This window comes from Notamacropus eugenii, chromosome 1 (assembly GCF_028372415.1).
Source record: "Notamacropus eugenii isolate mMacEug1 chromosome 1, mMacEug1.pri_v2, whole genome shotgun sequence".
Classification (NCBI taxonomy): Eukaryota; Metazoa; Chordata; class Mammalia; order Diprotodontia; family Macropodidae; genus Notamacropus; species Notamacropus eugenii.
In genome coordinates this window covers 671,549,800-671,570,066 of record NC_092872.1, presented here as the reverse complement: position 1 = coordinate 671,570,066, position 20,267 = coordinate 671,549,800, and the positions used below count along the sequence as shown (strand labels likewise).

Sequence of the window (20,267 nt, the reverse complement as noted above, 5' to 3'; positions counted from 1 at the left end):
TTATTATTTGTATAAGAGGCTCAGGAGAGTTTTCACTTTTTTATTTAATTTATTTTTATTTTTATCATCATCTCCTCTTCCCCTATCACAAGAGTGAAGAGGGGGACAACTTGAATACTGGGGGCAGGAGAGGGAAGGATTAGTCCCAATTTCCTATACTTTGGGTTGTTGCTTGTCCTTTGTTTTAAAAGAGGATCATGACATCAGGGAGGTGATGTCATGACATGCAAGTGAATTGGATTTAAGTGAGGCAGGGCAATGCAAAGTCACTAACCTCACTTTCTCCTCTGGAGCCTTCTGGGTCCAGTGACAAGATGTAGATCAGGATGACTGGAGATGGCCCTAGATGCAGTGGGAGATCTTGGTCTTTTTAAGTTAAGGTCTTTAACAGGTCTCAGTTTGACTGAGGCAACACCCATTCAGTGATAAAGGCTAGATAAGAAATGAGGTAGAGAATATCTATACTATGGGAAATTCTACTGACCAAGGGAGCCGAAAGAAAAACAAAAAAATAAATAAATAATAGTATTAAGCAATAATAATTTGGAACTGTGAGAGGGATTCTCTGGTATGGAAAAATCTTCCTACGGCTGCAAGTCAGTAAATTGTCTGGTTGATCTTAGAGATTTGCAGGGAGAAGAAACATGGTTTCCCCACGATCACATTGCCAGCAGCCCTTGAATTCTGGTCTTCTTAACTCCAAGGCTGGTCCTCTGATCACCACACTCTAATGATTCCTAAACAATAATAAGAGCTGACAATAATATAGTATTTTAAGGTTTGAGCAAACTTTTAATTTGTTGATCTTTACAACAATTCAATGAGGCATTATAGGTATCACTATCCTCATTTTACACATGAGGGAACTGAGGCTCATGGATGTTAAAGTGACTCCTCATGGTTACACCTCTAATGAGTGTGGGAGTTAAGATTTAAAGCCAGAGTTTCCTGACATTTTTTCACTTTGTCTGTTTGAGACTCTCAGATGGCAAAAATAGATTCCAGAATTTCTGAATTTTCTGAGGGTAATGAATTTCTGGAACCTTAATTAAAAAAAATTCTTCACATAACAAAGTAACAAGAAGTACTTTGAAAGTTCAAACCCCCCCTTTTTTTTAACATTGCCCACTGATCAGTTGTTATTCTCACTGGTGGTGTCCATGGACTACATTTGCCTCCTCTTCTCAGTCTTTCTCTTTTACCCCAAGCCTCCTCATTTTCAGATTTCAGAGATGTGCCTTTCTTGTACCATTTGTCTTATATAACAGCATGGGTAGTTTTCTGACACCAGCAAAGGATATTTGTCTTTAGGCTTCTTATTGGTGTCTATCCTTGTCTCCCAAATTCTTCCTCCTACTAAATTATCATAATAATAACACAGGTTCAGATTGTCATGAATGCACTAAAAACTGCTCTATCACAGGTGAAGAAGATAAATTTAGCCATGATATATAGACAATTATGGTCACGTTACAATGAGTTTAGCTTTGTCTAGGTTAGCAGATGGTGGTTTTTAATTTCCCCAGTCTGTACTTACTTATCTAGTGTCTTTCAACTAATTTATCATCATCTCATAGGGTTTTAGAATTGCATGCAACCTTAGAGAAAACCTAGTCCAGTTATCTAATTTTGCAGATGAGAAAACCAAGGAGAAATGACTTGCCTAAGGTCACATGGATGGTAAGTGGCAAAGGGAGGATTCAAACCCCAGGTACTTTGAACTAGATAGAAACAAGGTAAATTATGTATCCTAATGAATGCAGGCAAATTTGAGTTTATAAATTTCACTGAGACTTGATGGAATGAGACCCAGATTGGAATATGGCTCGGAAAGAGTATACATGAATCATTCCAAAGGAACAAGATAATTAAAAGCTGGGAAAGAGCAGCATCACATAACAAGATGTTTTCTTGAGAGGAATCTAAGAAGTCAAAGGAGGAAAGCATAATGGAGAGAATTTAGATGAAGATATAGGAAGGCAGAAAAGAATGAATATTGTCATCTAAGTATACTATAGACCACCAGAAGAGAAAAAGGATACAGATGATGAATTCGGCAAACATCTCATAAATCTGATTCTGAGATGATATGTAGTACTAATAAGGGGTTTCACTTGTGTTAAAACTTGCTAAATCTCCTTCTTCTCAAAGCAGGATAGCTAAGAATTTCTTAACTTTGAATAAATGATTATTTTATCTGTCAAAATATGGAAGAACTGCTGAGGGAAATGCCACTTTTTCCAATAAAGAAGATTGTTGCTGGGAGGGAAGGAATGGGAACTGTGGGTTTAAATGTCTACTTCATCTTCGAATTTGTAGTAGATACTAGGAAAGTTGAGCATTGTTTGATGTGTACCCTAGACGGGGGAGAAGGTATTTCAAAGGGTTCAGACAAACACAGAAAGTCAGCCTTGGAGGAATTAGAATTCTGAAGAATGAAATTTTGAAGATACAAAGGGAGAGGAGGAGAAAAAAAGCATAGGTATTTGCTGGAGTTTATTGGGTAGGAGAGTGAATTTATAATAAAAATGGTGAGCCAAGTCATGCAGCAAGAGGGAAAGTAGGATAATCTTGCACTGGTACCTATGAAATAGAAAAAAAATCCAGAGGAAATAAGCTAGCATATTGGGTGAACAAGGACAAGAATTACATAGAATGATGAATGGATGGATTGTCCCCCTAATGGTAAGAAGTGCCCATATCATTGAGAGCATATCCATTCAAGTATGGTAGCAGAGATATATACAATGTAGATGAAAAGTAATTTCAGAAGGAAGGCACTACCAATGGAAGGGATTGGGACAGGCAACCTCCTGAAGGTGAGATTAGAGCTGAGTCAAGACAGGGAAGCTGGGAGTTAGAGATAAGGAGAAAGAGCATTCTAGGCATGGAGGACAGTCAAGAGATAGTGGGACATAACACAGTACATTGTGAGGTTGTTGATTACCAACCAGGGTGATCATAAAGGTGATGTAGATGGCATTTCAACTGGACTTTAAAAGATGGATAGGAATCTAGAAGGAAAAAAAGAGAAGCCATTACAACAACAGGGAACAATGTGAGTAAGAAGATGGAGACAAAAAAGCATAGGGTGTGTTCAGAAGACAGAGAGTCTAGCTCAGTTAGGCTGGAACATAGAGGGAGTGGGAGGAAATAAATAATGAGATAAGGCTGGAGAGGTAGAGTGGTGGCAGAATGTGAAGGGCCTTGAATGCCAGGCAAAGATGTTTTTGAGGTTCTTCTGAAGCTTTCTGAGAAGCTCTTGAGCACCATTCATGAGGCACTAGCCCTTGAATCCCATCTAACCTAAGATTCAAGGTGTTTTCTCATATGAAGAGCTACTGCACGTTAGAATGAATACATGATCAAGGCCTTGCCTTTGTCCAAATGTTTTCAGATTCCTGATGTTTTTTCTCTTTTAATCTTTTGAGATCATTGACTGTGTAGGTGGTCCATCTATTATCCGCCAGTCTTGTTATACCAACTTACTCCACTCCATCCCTCTGTCATCCTTGATCTGTACGACACTTCCACTTGCCATGCTATCCAACAGAGAGGTTTTGGATGTTGTTCTTTGCTAGCCAGGTGACCTTGAATTTTTGTTGTGGAGCAATAGTCTGATTCAAACATCACTGTGGGCATGCATACCTGCAGAGTGAAGTGTTTTTGCCCTGATTTTTATAGGCACCAGAAGCTTTTATGCTTTTATCCAGGCTTCTCTCTCCTGTCTATGTACCTAAAAATTCTGTTTCCCAATAATTGACATTTATGCAGGGCTTCACGAGGGTTTGATGATTCCAAAAGATTTTACGATTTTAAATATTCTCCTTCATTAATTAAAAACAAAAAGAAACTATTGATCAATTTCCTGCTATATTCAATAGATTGCCATATGCTGAAGGATATACAAGGCTTGCCTTTAAGGAGCTTATATTACCTTGATCTTCATATGGCCCCTGGGAGGGAGATGATAGTGTATTATTTCCCCCATTTTACAGATGAAGAAACTGAGGACTTAAACCCAGATCTCCTGACTCTTGAGTGCATTTCTTTTCTGCTTCTACTCCTGGTCCCGGGTGGGCTCTTAGCTGATTTCCCCAGGAAGACAAGACCTTCCCTATTGGCCAGGTTCTAGTAAACTCACACACATCCATCTATCCATCCATTCATCCATCCATCCATCCATCCATCCATCCATCCATCCATCCATCCATCCATCTATCTCTGTCTCTCTATCTCTATATCTCTGTTCTATAGCTCTCACCCACAGAGCTGTTAGGTTTGCCTTTGACTTACTGTTTTTATCTTTTCAGACTCAGAGCCTTTTGGTTCCTGCTGGAGGAGCCAAAGAAGCATCTTCAATTTATCTTTTAACCTTTACAATTTATCACTCTATTGTCAAATTCTGCATCTTCACAGGCGTTCAGTTCAATTATCATTAAGATATTACAGCTTGGGCCCACATGATCGTAGGAAATCCATCACAGCATGGGATAGAACTATTGTCAACTGCCCTGCCCCGCCAATCACCTACATTTAAGTATTTATTTTAAAAGTATTTGATGTATGTCAGGCTGATTAAAAAAATTAAATGGTCTTTCTAGTTATTTTAAATGAACATAAAATATTATTTCTTCATGTCAGGTTTGTGTAATATATATAAAATATATACTGTACCTATTCAAGCCAAGTATGAGCATACATGAAAAAAATAGTCAAAACCACAAAGGCAAAGGTAAGAGATCTGAAAATATATGTGCACTTTTAATTTCTAAGTAATGCTGTGTATATTATTCTGAAAGGTGAAAATGGGACACCAGCTTATAATTCTGAAATACTACAAAGAATCTAAAAAAAATTCTTTATTATAGGATTCAATAATATTTAAGATACAAGATGTTCCATTTCTGCAAAGTTTCAAAAGCACTTCTCATTCATTACATGTATAAGAAATGTTAGCACAAACTAAAAATGGGGCATTAGATGACAGAAGCATATTAAGATCCCTGGGACTGCTGTATTGGCTCTTGTCACTTACACTGATGCTAGCCAAGTCAGTGAAAAACACATTTTTCTACCTGCGGTTTGCTGCAACTTGGTTACACCCACACAGATGTCCACCCACACAAAATTGTTCCCCTAAAAATCAGACCTAGGAACAAATACATTGGAAAAAAAAGGATAGAACATATTGTCCAGAGTCTTTGGTTTGGGTGGTTTTTTTAAGTGACTAAAATTTGCAATTACAAAATGGGAGAGAGTAGAAAAATATAAATGCGAAATCAGAAGCAGGTATGTATGCCAGGGACATTGTGAAGAGAGTGCTTTGTAAAGGTTTAATGGAGCTAGGATTTTACTGGTGCGGGTATGCCCTCTGCTGATCACAGCCCATTTTTCCCTTAGTAGATGGTCAGACCATGACTGAAGAACCTATCAGTGTGCAGCCCACCTGGAGACTCAATTAAACTGTGAGGCAGCCTCTACAGTCTGGCAACTTGTCACAACTTTGAGAGGTAGTAGGGCCTGCTAGATTTTATGCATTGTTGACATAACATTTAAGAAGGGCCATTTTCCATGGCATGATAAGGCATTGGAGTAGAATTTTCTGGAAGTAAATTATATGCATGTGTGTGTATGTGTATGTATGTACACGTATATATTGTTGTTCATTCTTTGTTTTCAAAGAGGACCAATGATTATTATAGTGATTTCTTGACTTGCGTGTGAGTTAGATTTAAGTGAGATAGTTGTGCAAAGTTGTCAGCCTCACCCTCTCTTCCAGAGTAATCAAGGCCCTACGGCAAGACAAAAGTCAGGATGACCCATGATGGATGCAGCGGATGACCTTGGCATCTGACGTCTGACCAAGCTCTAAGCCCTCAACCACATCTGCTTCAGCTACTTTCATGGCCATTGGAACAAATTGTTCTCATCTGCCCATTCTGCTGGGGGAATTCTTCACATGCTTGGGATAGGCATTCCTCAAACTCACTGATGGATTTGAGGCCTGTTGGTTACCTGGTTAACCCACCTGCCAAGTTGGTTTTTACCAAAGTGTGGCTGCTTTGCATCTTGCAGCTTCTTGGAGCCACTGGTAAGAGCTGGGTGAAAGGTGGACACTGAAGGTGGATGGGTAGCCCTGAAAAGTGTTCTGCAAGTCTTCATGTTAGTCCTCTCTGAACACATCATACAGCTGGGTGGTACGGTGCATAGAACACTGGGTCTGGAGTAAGGAAGATCAGTGTTCAAATCCAACCTAGTTGTATGACCCTGGACAAGTCAATTAATATTTGCCTCTATTTCCTCATCTGTAAAATGGTGATAATAGCACCTACCTTGCAGGGTTGTTGTAAGGATCAAATGAGATAACTGCAAAGCACTTAGAATAGTACCTAGGACATAGTAGGTGCTACATAAAATGTTACATATTATATATATATATATATATATATATATATATATATATATATAACACATATACACACAAGTATGTACATATGCATATGTATATTTATTATATGTATGTATATGTGTATCTATGCACATAGATACATATATGTATCTACTTCTGGCAGCTGGGGGGCACAGTGGGTAGAATGCAGGGCCTGGAGTCAGGCACACTCATCTTCCTGAGTTCAAATCTGGCCTCAGATACTTATTAGCTCTGTGACCCTGGGCAAGTCACTTAACCCTATTTGTTTCAGTTTCCTCATCTGTAAAATGCGTTGAAGAAGGAAATGGCAAATCATCTCTGCCAAGAAAACCCCAAATAGGGTCGCAGAGCTAGACACAATTGAAAACAGCTCAACATTTACTTACACACGCATGTATATGAATTACTATTCTTTGACCTTAAATTGCTATATATAGGTGTGTCAAACCTTACAATGCTATTGTTGTTACCTGCACCACAACAGGGAAGGAAGAATTCGTCATTCTGCACGTGTTCCAGTAGTTAGACTACTGAACATATTCATGAATCAGGGAAAATTATTATCACTAAAAGCAAAATTTCCTCATTTCTCATAACTCCAGGTCTCCTCTGAAATGATGGGAAAGTGAGGAAATGGAGTTCTTTACATAAAAGAGGTGACAATTGCATGATGCTTTAAAAATAAGTTTTATTTTTTATTATCACAAACATGTTGATGCTGCTGACATTTGCATGATCAATTCACTGACATTATCCTTAATATCGGTGATACAATATACTGAAAATGAAAATAATTCTCATTCTTACAAAGAAGGAAAGTACAGAGTATATAAAAGACTAGATTCATATCAAAACAGTTTCACAGAATATTTTTCCATTTGAGAAAATAATTTCTGTATTTATAAAATGAGCTATAATACAAAATATCCACTGTGCTATATCATATTTGCTTGCAATATACTTAATGTGAACTACTAAAAATCTTTATTCTTTTTCTGATGAAATGCCTGCCTAATAAACACAGCTTAGGGTAGCTGTGCCTCCTATTTTGAGAGAGCACCAGTGCCATTTCTTTAAATTTTATCATTTATAATGCCATTTTAAGATGTTTTAGTAATACACAACACTAACTCTCTTTAATAAGCAAAGCAGTTTGAAAGCAGACATTTTAAAGTGAGGATCTATGAATGAATGAAAAAGCATTTATTAAGCATTTACTATGTGACACTCAAGTGTGTTCATCATGGGTGACTCATATACAAAAGTGAGATTGTCCCTGCTCTCAAAGAGCTCACACTCTTGTTGGGGAGGAGCATCAACAGGGCAGATGGCAAAGCCCAGCAGGTCCTTAAGTTACATTAACAGGTCAGATGCAGCAGGGGTGGTGTCAGGAGGTGTAAATGCAAAGAAGAGGGAAGATGAGAAGCGAGGGGAGAGAACAAGAATTATTAAGCACCTACTATATGCCAGGCACCCATGGTAAGTGCTTCACAAATATAACCTTAGGAGGTAGTGGTAGGGTAGATTGTAAAGCCTGGTTAGTGGTCCTCTAATTCATTTGGAAGAACAGAATTGTGATTCCTATCTCAGTGAAGTCATGGGAGCATTAAAGTATTATAGATTCTGGGTGACTAATTGGCGGAGGAGCTCAGGGAAAGCAAAAGGTAAAGATGCCCTGGTGATTGTGTTTTCTCGCTGACTGGCCATTTGGGTAAGTGCAAGGAAGCAGTGGAGGAGGCAAGGAGGGAAGAGAAAAGGAGAAGGTTATCTTCAGTGGTGGTAGGTCTTTCCACTGCACAGGTCTATAGAATAATTTTAATGAAATTCACTCATGTGGACTGTGTTAACAAAGATCATTGACTTTCTATCAATGTACATCTGAAATAAAACTGCTAAATTTATAACCTGAAACAAATTAGGAAGGCTGCTGTAGTCCAGAAGCATGAATTTTCTTATATTTTGATATGAATGCCCCGGTTCTTCCAAGGCTAACTTTGTGGCATTCCATCTGTACCAGGGTGCCAAAAAGTGGCCTTCTGCTCAAACAGTCATGTCTATGTTCTTGAAACGAAGATGAAACATTCTCTTGAATTCCATTTTTTTCTTCAGCATTCACAAACTCTACACTTTTGAATTCATTTGTGTTGTCCTTACTAGAAGTCCATATAGTGTTACTTTCCTTATAGTCTTGTAGGTACCTGTGGAGGCCTTCACTAAGCAGTAATACAATAGTCCCTCCAACACAAAGTACTCTGTAACAAGAAGATAGAATTGGTATGAACACTTCATTCTTATTTGGATAAATAAAACCTAGATGACTATATTTAAAGGATTATATGTACTCTCAAGTTAAAATTTAATTTTATCAACTTGAATCCTACGATGTAGCTAATTAGTTAAGATCTTTTGTAATGCAGAGTCATTAAAAAAGTTACCAAATTCACCAGCATGAAATCCACTTTAATTATCTATTTCCACTCTACAGAAAAGGCAAGTCAAATAATTAACCTGCATCCCAATAAATGCACATGCAAAGTACAAGGCAAGTCACATGATGCTAAAATACTATGCAGGAATACAACTGAAAAGATGATAGGATAATAGCATTAACTTAGCTCTCTTCCGTCTGACTTCCAATCAAATCACCCAAGTGTAATCACTCTCTCCACAGTCACCAGTGAACTCTCTGCAGCCTCAGACCCCCACCCTCTCTCCTTACAGGTTTCTGTAGCCCTGCTCTGCCTGGCGCTCCCATCATGCTGGGAATATCTTCCTCCTCTCCCTCATCCTACACATCCAATCAGTCAGCACATTTTTGTTTCTACCTCAGATATGTTTCTGAGCCCTTTTCTCTGCTCACACAGAGAAAGCTAGTTTGAGCCCTTTTCACTTCACCTAGATGACTTCAATAGCTTTCTAATTGGTTTTCCTGACTCATTTTCTCACCACTCTAGTCCAACCTCCTTAGTGTGGCCAAAGTGATTTCTGGCTCTCCATTCCCTGGAGCATCAAGGATAAACTGTGCAGGTTAACTTTTAGTTCTTTTGCCATGTAGCCCTTTACAGCATGGTCCTGGAGACCTTGGCCTCACTGGACATGGTCCTGGCCTTCTTTCTAATTCTCCCAGCTCCTGCCTCTGGGTTTTTGTGTTGGCAGTCCCCCAGGCCTGGAATGTGCTCCTCTACAACTCCACTTCGGAGAATCCCTTCAAAGATATCTCTCAAGAACCATCTTCTATGTGAAACCATTCCTGATTCCGTCTTCTCTACCCCCATGCTACTACCATACCCTCCAGTCTGCCCTGTATTGAACTACTTCATGTTTATTTTCTTCACATCTATTCAGTATATACCTAACCTGTTCTCTTCTTCATTAGAATGTAAGTTCCTTGTCAGCAGGAATTGTTTCATTCATCGTGTTTACATTCTGTTTACATGGCCCAGTGCCCAGCACATTGGTTGGTCAGCTGTTCAGTCATGTCTGACTATATATGAACCCCACAGACATTACGATCCGTAGGGTTCCTTTTCCTTCTCCAGCGGATGAAGGCAAAAAGGATCACACAGCTTAGTAGCCTGAGTGCCTGAGGCTGGAGTGAAACTCAGATCTTCCTGACTCCAGGCTCAGCATTCCATCTATTAAGCCATCGAGCTTTAGTTAAGTCATATTTAACTTCAAAATTCTAGAAAATGGCTATGGCAGACTTAACCTAGAACAAATAAGGAGACTACAGAATGAGAGATCATTTTGCTAAATCTTTTTAAATGATACACATTAAAATGACCATAAAGTCTAAACAGAGTCTCCAAACACAACACAAACAGTGAAAATATATTAAACTTGCCTTTCCATTTCATGAAGAATGCTTTTTATGTCTTTTCCCAATTTAAATTTTTTTCCAAATGGAACATCAGAAACGATAACATCAACACTTTCAGAAAGTAATGGCAATTCTGCAAAATAGAAATCAAAATAATTAATTCACAGGACATCACTGTTTATTTAGAATCCAAACAAAAATAAAATTCAAAGAAGAGACTTTTTTTTCAGTGTTCATGATTTTGTGAAAGGGAAAGATTCTTAAATGACTCCAGAATCATCAAAAAAAGATGATTTTGGAATATGATTTTATATGCTACTTGTACAGTTTCTGGTAGAAATGATATGAATATTGGGAGGAGATGGGAGAGTAACTATGTCATGATGGTATATATGAGACAGGGGAGAGGAAAGGCATACTCTGGCATGTATCTCCCTCCTTTCATAGGTCTATAATATTGCATTTACTGTGATGCAGTAATATAACATAATATAAAAAACAAAAGGCACCAACAAAATATAAAAATATAATGTCAGAAGTGCCAATGTTTAGAATGAATTAAGACTTAGAGGTAAAGCTGAGAGCACTAAAAAGTTTTTTGTTTTGTTTTTTAAGGTATATTAGGGAAGAACAGAGAATCAAAGCAAGGATAGGACTGTTGCTTGGGGAAGATAAAATGATGAAAATGGATGAATGAGCAAGAAGATGCTGCTCAATTATAATTTTTCTTTTGGCTGCCAAGGAGAATGCGCATTGGCCTAGAAAGGACAGAACAAATATGATTAATGGGAAAGTGATATCTGAGATAAGTAAGAGACCCCCCCCCCCCCACCTTGCTGCATAGGATGAATTCAATGACCAAGTCTAGTTAAAGAAGTGATATATAAAATTATGATTGTTGACCTGTTGTCAGTGATCTCTGAAAGACTATAAAAAACAAAAACACCACAGGACTAAAAACAATCATATATTTCAATTTTCTGAGAAAGAATGTATTCAAAATATGGACCAGTAAGCCTGACTTTGATTACTGGCAAAATTCTGCAGCATGTTTGCCTTTTTACCTCCAAAGTCTAGCACAGTACTTGACATATGGTAGCATTTAATAATTGCTTTCTGATTGACTGATCAGCAAGATATCTGAAGGGCTTTCAGGTGGAGGAGGGATTATATTAGTTCTGTGTGGTCCTAGAGGGTAGATCTAAGAGTCAATGGACAGAAGTTTCAGATTGCAGTTAAATATAGGAAAAAAAATTTCTAACAATTAGAATAATTTTAAAATGAATGAAATGTCTTGGGAGATAATTGAGTTCCTCCTCACTAGTGCCCTTCAAAGGAAGGCTGGATGGTCACTTTTACGAGTGCTACAGTGGGAATTCTTAGTCAAATTCAGGTTGGACTAGATGGCCACTGAAGCTCTTTCCAACTCAGATTTTGTTATTTTGCTTGAGCAAGGTAAAAGGTTCCACCACAAAAGAATTCTAAGACATGCTGCATCAGCTGCTAAAGCATGAACACTGGGATTCTACTGTTATTATTACTATTACTAGGCTCTTCTTCCATGATGACTGTAACTTGTCTCTAAACAGAACCTTGGTGACTCTTCGATCTCATTCTATTCAACTCAACAAAACTGAATAAGAAGGAGGCATTTAAACCCGATTTTACGTCCTACTTAAAATTCTAGATGACTAAGTCAGAAATCAGAGTAAAAGGAAAAATAACAGGCTTAGTGACTGCTCAGGTAAGTCCACCAATGCTTATCCTAGTAGAATAGAATAAGGTTATTACTTTATTCAACAACTGCTTAAGTCTTTGAGCACCTGAACCCATAAAGTGCAGAGCATACAGAAATCTCTCAGAACAAAAAGTGCTTTCGCTGTGAGGTCATAAATCACCTGTGCTGGATGATACACAGTTTGCTTGTAACTAAGGAGATACAAAGTTGAAACAGAAACACAGAGCCCCATATATAAACTAGCAGATAAGTAGGAAGCATAAGCTGAGTGAATTAAATTTCTGGGACGCAACAGGATCTACAAACTGTGAAATGTCAAACAAACGAGTAAAAAACGTCCTCTCTTTTCCATGACTGCACGATGATTCAGAGACAGGAAAAACATTTACATTTCAGAACGATGATACATGGGGTGTGGAGGGGAGGGACTTCATTCTTCTCCCTCTCTTGAAGGAAAAATAGACTAGCTAACTTCTGCAACCTTCAGATTAAGGCTTCTGATGAATGTCCAGACTCACCTTTATTCATTTAACATTCAAAATTCAACAAACATATGTGAAGCACCATGTTCTTCATGTGTATCATGTGATAAAAACAGAGAAAAAGGGCTTATGAGTCTTCAAAAGCTTACTCCTATCTAATTGGGAAAATAAGACGTACAAACAGAACCTAGGGGCTGAAGAGAGGTAGAACATGCTCCCAGAGTTCAGATGAAGAAAAAAGGACTGGCCAGGGGAGGGAAATCTGGGGAGGTTTCATGGCAATGACAGAATGACAGAAATCTCAGAACTGAAGGGATGTCTCATCTCTGGAGACCTCTACTACTGGGTGTCACCAATTACCTCCCAAGATTTTTCCTTAGATTTAAGCGTTGGGAAAATTTCTTATTCCTTACAATGAGCTTCAATTTTGCCTTCCTACAACTTCTAGTCACTGCCACGGCAATGGCTTTCTAATTGGTTTCTCTGTCTCTGCGCTTAAGTCTTTCAAAGTTGTTTGTCTTTATAATATTACTGTTAGTGTATAAACTGTTATGGTGCTGTTTACTCTGCCTCAGCAGGCACAACTTTTCAAAGGTTTCTTCACCATCTCTTATAGCACAAATAATACTGCCATTAATTTCACATCCCATAACTTGTTTAGCTATTTCCCATTTGATGGGTACCCCTCAGTTTCCAAAAAACAGTATAGCAAAAAACAAACAACTACATATTGTACATATTTATGTATATGCTTATTATCTTCCCAATTAGAATGCAAGCTCCTTCAGAGGAATGACTGTTTCATTCGCTACACTTATATCACCAGCACCTAACACACTGCTAGACACGTATTAAGCACTCAGCAGATGTTTGTTTGTTGACTGAATCCTGGATTATTCCTAGTTTGCCTTCTGGTGCCAAGTAGAGGCAAGAAAAATGGAATGAAGATAAACTAAGGTTTACAACATAGGAGACTAAGTGAATGGTGGTGCAGCAGACAAAAATGGTAAAATCAGTAGGGAGAGCGAGTTTAGCAGGAAAGATAATGAGTTTCATCTGAGATTCCTCAATTTTGATGTGCCAGAGGAATGCCCACGTGAGTGGAGTGAACTGACAGGGATGCAGGTCTGGAACATCTAAGAGGTCAAGGTTAAGGATTGAATTTTGGAAGCCATCTGCCTAGAAGCAGTAATTTATATGGTGGGAAAAAACTGGCAAATTAGAGAGTATAATGAAATAAGACAGCCAAGGACAGACCCTTGGGGAACAAACCCATTAACAAACCCAGCTCCATGAGCTGGTAAAGAAAAAAGAGAAAGAAGTTGTCAATAACAACTGAGCTGGGCCATAAAGGACGACAGGTAACATTTCAAAAGGCAAAGATGGGATTTTGGGGAAGGGAAAAAGGGGAGACTAGGATAAGGCAATACAAGGAATAGAAAAAAATGAAGGTCTGATATTTGGAATTAATAATAGCATTGACATAGCACTTTAGGGTTTACAAATCTCTTTACACAGGTTAGCTCATCTGATTTTCACAACAATCCTATGAGGTAGATGTTATTATCATACTTATTTTAGAAATAAGGAAACTGAGGCTGTGGGAGTTGAAGTGATTTGTCCAGGGTCATGCAGTTAGTATTTGAGGCAAGACTGGAACTCAGATCCGCCTAGTTCCAAGTCCAGTACTATATCCACCATGACACCTAGCTGATTTCCTGGGATGTGGCTGGGGGATAACAGCCATTTGATATCTGAAACTGAGACCAAAATACTGAGTCAGTTTTTAAAAGATGACACCTGTTTTTTTCCCCAAAATGCAATGTTCACAAAATTAATTTCCTGTGTGACATTGAAATATCCTACAGTTGTGGAAGGGGGAGGAATCATTTGACTTTTTAAATTAAATTTGATAGTTTATAGATCCTAAACCTTAGGTATCCCCAGTAGAATTAGTGTTACCTACATTTCTAGTTAATGAGTAAACTGTAGGTTGCGATAAAGATTATGTGAGGGGATACGTGTGGGATAAAGCTGGAGAGGCAGCCTAAGGTGACATTATGGAAAGATTTACTAAGGAATTTGCAATCTTTGATTTTTAGAGCTGGAAGAGGGACAGTAGGGATAAATTTGAAAAAGTAATTTCAGGTCTCTGGACCAACGGTCTCTCGATCTGTAAAATCTACCTCTAATACTCCTTCCAGGTCTAAATATCTTGAGTACACAAATTCCTCAGTAAAGTCCTGTATAACATGTCTTACTCTACTTTCTGAAGGGAAGAGCTAGGGCTCAAAACTACATCACTTATATGGCTGCCTCCATCCAGGGCTCCTTCCACATGGCAGTAAGCCTCAGGAGTTTGGGTTTTATCCCTTCCCAAAAGACTGTCCCTTGACAAAGGTGGTTTCACTTGAAATCAATCCAAGCCACCGAAAGCCCATGTCTTTCCTATTTACTTATTTAACTCAAAATACAGGTAGCCCTAATCACTCTAATTTCACTGAGGCTTAGAATCTATAAACAATTAAATATTTAATCTGTTAAACACCAAGAAATATATCAGTAAAAGCCTTCCTCTCCTTTTCATGATGAAAAGATAATTCAGTAACACAAAATATTGCAAATTTTGAAAACTTGTTGCATCATGGGGGAAAAAAAGCCAATCTAATATTTCAATAATTAATTCATTAACAATCCAGGTGTCAATTTCAAATGCCAAATTTTGTGTACATACATTAGATGCAGATTTAAATTTTCTTCAGTTCATCTCATCAAATCATCTGTGATACTACATAAACTTGAAGTCAGATCTAGCTCTTTCAATCACTCAATTAGGGCTTTATCAAGCACGTTGAAAGTGGATTTTTGGGAGAACATAACTGACTCTTATTTTGTCCTGTATTTGTTATTTTTCTTTTTCTTTCTGTGTGATGTCTCTTTGACACAAATGTCTCCTTCAACACCTCCCAAGAAGATAACAAAAAAATAATTCAGAGAATCTCAATAGTTCAAGGAAGTCATTCCTTTTCTTTATGTAGTAGGCCCTTACTATATGCAGTAGGCCCTTAACAAATGTGTATTGACTAAGAAGGTAATAGTTTTCTTTGGTCTACTGTAAATGGCTGTGCTAACAAGGACACATCTTTTCCTCAGTAACAATTTAAGCTTCGTCTTAAAGTTTTCATATGTACCTTCTCAGGCCTACATGCCCAACCTGATCCTACCAATTACTTTGTAAGAAATATGCCTCTTTTGCTACTCTTTCTCTGGGTTGTGTAGCTCAGGAGAATACATACACACATGTCATCTGCAGAGCTATCACCTACCGATGGTTTATAGGTGTCACACGTGAATGGATAACCTGTAGTCTATCCATCTATCTATAGCTTATGCTGACTTATTTGGGCAGCAGTGGGCAAGGACCCTGGACATTCCTGTGACATGCACTTGGTCTGTACCAAGAATTCAAAACAAGGGTAAAACATACATTTTTTGCTGTAGTTGACTTTTTGGAGAACTGTTTTTGTAGCTTTCATTGTTTCCCACTAGTGTTAATATGAGCTATATTTCTTACGTTGTGGGAGGAGTTCTCATGAGATTATCTTTAGTCACTTCCCAGAGCAGCCAAAATGATTGTTTTTTTGGTACTACCCAAGAAACTAAATAGTCTTCCCAGAGATGTAGGATGGACTTAGCTAGAATTTTAAGTCTGAGTTTTATATAATCAAATACTGATAAGTCTCTCTATCCCAGGCATCAATGCTTATGGTTTAGAACAGGAAAAGATCAATTAATATATATTTTGAAAATAATAAAGATAGGGATGTACCGTTTTGCATGATAAAACTGATAATGCCAATGAAAGGCATTTTGCTGAAAAGAATCACTAGCTGGTAATGTTTTCTGATATGTACAATTTGGTTCAGCTTTCAGAAGAAGAGACATCATAGACTACTTATAAGGTTCCTCTTACATATGGAAATATGTATTTATGTGTATATGTCAACATATACTTATACATATGTATATACACACCATATTTATATGTGTATATATATACATATACGTAAACATATATCTCTGTGTGTATATACACATATTTCCATTTGTAGGAGTGCTATAGCGTCTGGCCCACAGTAGGCACTTAATACATGTTGAAATTTGATTTATCCATCTTTTTATAATTTCCCATACAGAATCTGCCTAGTGAATTCTGAAGGCTGTCTGCTGGCTCTTTTTTATATTTTCTGGCCATTTATTTCAAAACAGTTGAACTGTTTTATCCCCTATTCTAATTAGATCTACGTCATGGCTTTCCAATACTATTTGAGTTAGATGATTATATTTGGCTTGTTCTTTCAAATTTCTGAGTTATTTTCTTCAAGCTAACAAGACATTCATATATACAGGGTGTGTCAAAAGTTTTAGTGCAATTTTCAGCTCACACACACACAAACATGTATGTACACAATGCACATGCACATGTGTCCCAAAAGTCTTAGTGTAGTTTTAAGGAAATTGTGCTAAATCTTTTGGGACACCCTGAATATATGTATAAATGCATGATTAGTCTGGGGAAAAAATGCAGGGGTTTGAAAGAGAAGACCAGATGTTATCACCTGTCTCAAATAGCAATGGAAAGACACAGAATAGATTTAAGTAGAACAGGGGATAAAAGATAAACAGCCTGATTATTTCAAAGTTTAAGTATCCAGAAAATATCAAAAAGAACTAGCAGACAGCCTTCATAGGGCACTGGGCAGAAGCTCTATGGAAGATCACTAAAAGTTATGTCAAACCAACAAGCGTCAATTGTCTCCTAAGCACTAGGCATACAAAGAAAAGCAAAAGACAGTCCCTGCTTTCAAGGACCTCACAGTCTAATGGGGAGACAACATACAAACCACCATGCGCAGAAAAGACCAACACGGGATAGCCTAGGGACAATCTCAGGGAGAAGGCACCAGCATTAAGAGGGAAAAAGAAAGGCTTCTTACAGAAAGTGGGATGTTAGCTGAGACTGGAAAGAAGCCAGGGAAGTCAGGTGTTGGAGATGAGGGACAGCATTCTAGGCATGGAGACAGTCAGAGAAAATGCACAGGTGAGAAAGTTGTAGGGATGCAATCTGGACAAGGAGACAGGGAAGATCTATTCATGTTGATGAAACCAGGAATCCATCCAAGTAGTGAAGTGATTAAATAAATCATGAATGTCTTTCTGGGCCAATATACTGCAATTATCACTCTTGTACTTATTATTATTATTAGGAACTTCTTTGTTTTGTAGATTCAGAGACAGCAGAACTGAAGTCAATAAACAGAAATCACAGAGAGGTGCCATGTCACTAACTATGTGCTGGACAGCTCCATCTGGAGGATGGGAGCTCTTAAAAAAAACAAAACAAAAAACAATAGTCTGAGGTATTCATAAGTGGAAAAGATTGTTTTGTGGATCAAAGAACTATGTGAAAGCTCAAGTCACTTCCTTTCATCCTTATCCAAAGCATGAATTTTGTTTACAAGATCCCTGAGAAGTGGTTATTTAGATTTTTTTGCTTGAAGACTTTCAGCTCTGGAAAATTTACTAATCCTGGAGGAATCTCATTTCATTTTTGACAGCTCTTAAAATAATAATAACAATGACAGTAATGACAATCAGTATTTATATAGCATTCTGAGGTTTGCAAACCATTGTAATAATATTATTTCATTTTATCCTCACAACAACCATTGGAAGTAGATACTGTTATCCTTATTTTACAGATGAAGGAACTGAAGCTGAGAGTGGCTGAGTTTAAGTGATTTGCCCTTAGTCATACAGCTAGCAAATGTCTGAAGCAGGATCTGAAATCAGTTCCTCCTAATTTAAGGTCCAGCATGCTATCTTCTGTACCATCTAGTTGTCTCTAATTGTTAAGTCATTTTCCCTTATATTGAATCAAAATCTACATTCCTGTAATTTCTACTTACTGGTCCTAGTTGACTTTATTGGGGTTTAATAGAATAAGTTTAATCACTTTTCTACATGAGAACCCTTCAAGTATTTGAAGACAGCTATCATGTCCTTTTAAAATCTTTTCTTCCCTTTCAATATATGATTCTCAAATTAACATCCCTAGTTCCCCCCACTAAATGTCTGTACTGCTTATTTCTGAGTCCCCTCAGCATCCTAAGCATCTGCCTCTCCATGGGATCTAGCTCATCAATTTTTCCTTTAAAAATGTGGTGCCCAGAACTGGACATAATACTTGCGATGTAGTCTGAGCAGAGCAAATTTCCTCTAGGACTATCAAATCAGCATTGGTTTGGTTGTCACAACACAATGATTCATACTGAGCTTGCAGGCCATTAAAAGCCTTATTTTTTCCCACATAAATTATTTTCCAACTAAACTATTCTCTTCCCATCTTGTGTTTGTATAGCTGATTTTAAAAATTCAAGCACAGAACATGGCAGTTATACCTATTAAATGTCATCATTGCCTTCCAGTCTTTCATGATGTTTATGGATCATGATTTCATCATCTAGCATATCATCTATCCCTCTTTGCTTTGTGTCATCCATAAAATTAAAAAGCGTGCCTATGATCTATAGCTTTATCCAAGTCAGTGATGAAAATGATCAAAAGGGAAGGGTGAGGGAGTGAAATCTCGCTTTACAGACAAGCAGTCAGGGACAAGGCTGAGGAGAAGTCTGACCTGGGGCGAGGCTCGAATAGCTAACCTCTACAGGCCCTTACGCCATTAACATTCCATGAAACCTCATTTCTAGCTCTGCTGCTGTCAAGTATTTTATTATTTATACGCTTGAATATGCAACTGGTTTGGAAATTTCTTTTTACCACAAAACTACTGTGAAAGGGGAAGAAAGATTAAATACATGAAATGTCCTAAAAAGACATTCAACGAATTATTGGCTTTTCCTTTTAAAATCATTTTAAGTGATGTGTGATTTTAAGAAAATATTTTCAAATCCACTCAATGTATTTTAAAACAGTGTTGGATATATGTAAGGGGCCTGAGCCTGCTCTTCTGAATAAGTGTGTAGGAAAAACTGCTGATCATTCAAATGATATTTCACAAGAATAAATCATCTGAAGAATATTATAATCTCTTTTCTTTTAATAATTATAATCAACACTGAGGTGAATAAGTATAAATTCCACTAATAAAATCCTTTTGATTCCTTAAGAAATATGCTTTCCTAATTATAGAAAATTAATTTTGCTTCACAATGTCCTGACACTAAACATGTACTAGGCTATATCCTAATTTTGATTATATTTGCATTTTAAATAGCTTACCTGTGACAGAGAACTTAAGTAATTCTATTGTGTCCATGAGATCAGCAAATTTCAGATTGTCACAAGCAGCCAGTAACTGTGAGTCACTTACATCAGCACCCAAAAAATAGGCATTCTGTGAAGGAAAACAGATTTTTGAAGAATAAGTAAAATTATGAAATATTTTGCTTATCTGGGCAATTCTATTTCCATTTTCTTAAACAATGAAAGAGGAAAACACATGTTTAGCCAAATTTAGGATGTTAAAAAAAAATCTGACGTTAATGTAAAGAAAAAACTCATTCTGATGTGTTAATGCTGCTATGTTAACAATATATTATAAAAATCTTCATTGGTCAAGTAGCGAATCTAGAAAAGGAAGCCATAGGCACAAAAGGCATCATGGCACCATCTTCAAGAACAGATCATGCCACAATAACTTCCTTTCCTTTTTTAATAGGGTTATTAGAATGGTAGATAGAGGTGTCAAATATGAAGCAGAGAGACCTAAAC

At 37.5% G+C, this 20,267-nt stretch overlaps 1 protein-coding gene across 3 annotated transcripts in view; it reads right to left on the bottom strand.

Annotated features, from left to right (window-relative positions):
* Positions 1 to 7,101: 7,101 nt before the first annotated feature.
* THUMPD2 (THUMP domain 2 tRNA and snRNA guanosine methyltransferase) overlaps positions 7,102 to 20,267 on the bottom strand; it is a 48,635-nt gene continuing 35,469 nt past the window's right edge. For all 3 annotated transcript variants that reach the window (XM_072635802.1, XM_072635800.1, XM_072635801.1), the window contains exons 8-10: positions 19,776 to 19,890; positions 10,278 to 10,386; positions 7,102 to 8,685 (exon numbers count right to left, since the gene is read on the bottom strand). In XM_072635802.1, coding sequence (XP_072491903.1) covers positions 8,349 to 8,685; positions 10,278 to 10,386; positions 19,776 to 19,890 — 561 coding nt within the window. In that variant the 3' untranslated portion in view covers positions 7,102 to 8,348. The remainder of the gene's footprint in view (positions 8,686 to 10,277; positions 10,387 to 19,775; positions 19,891 to 20,267) is intronic.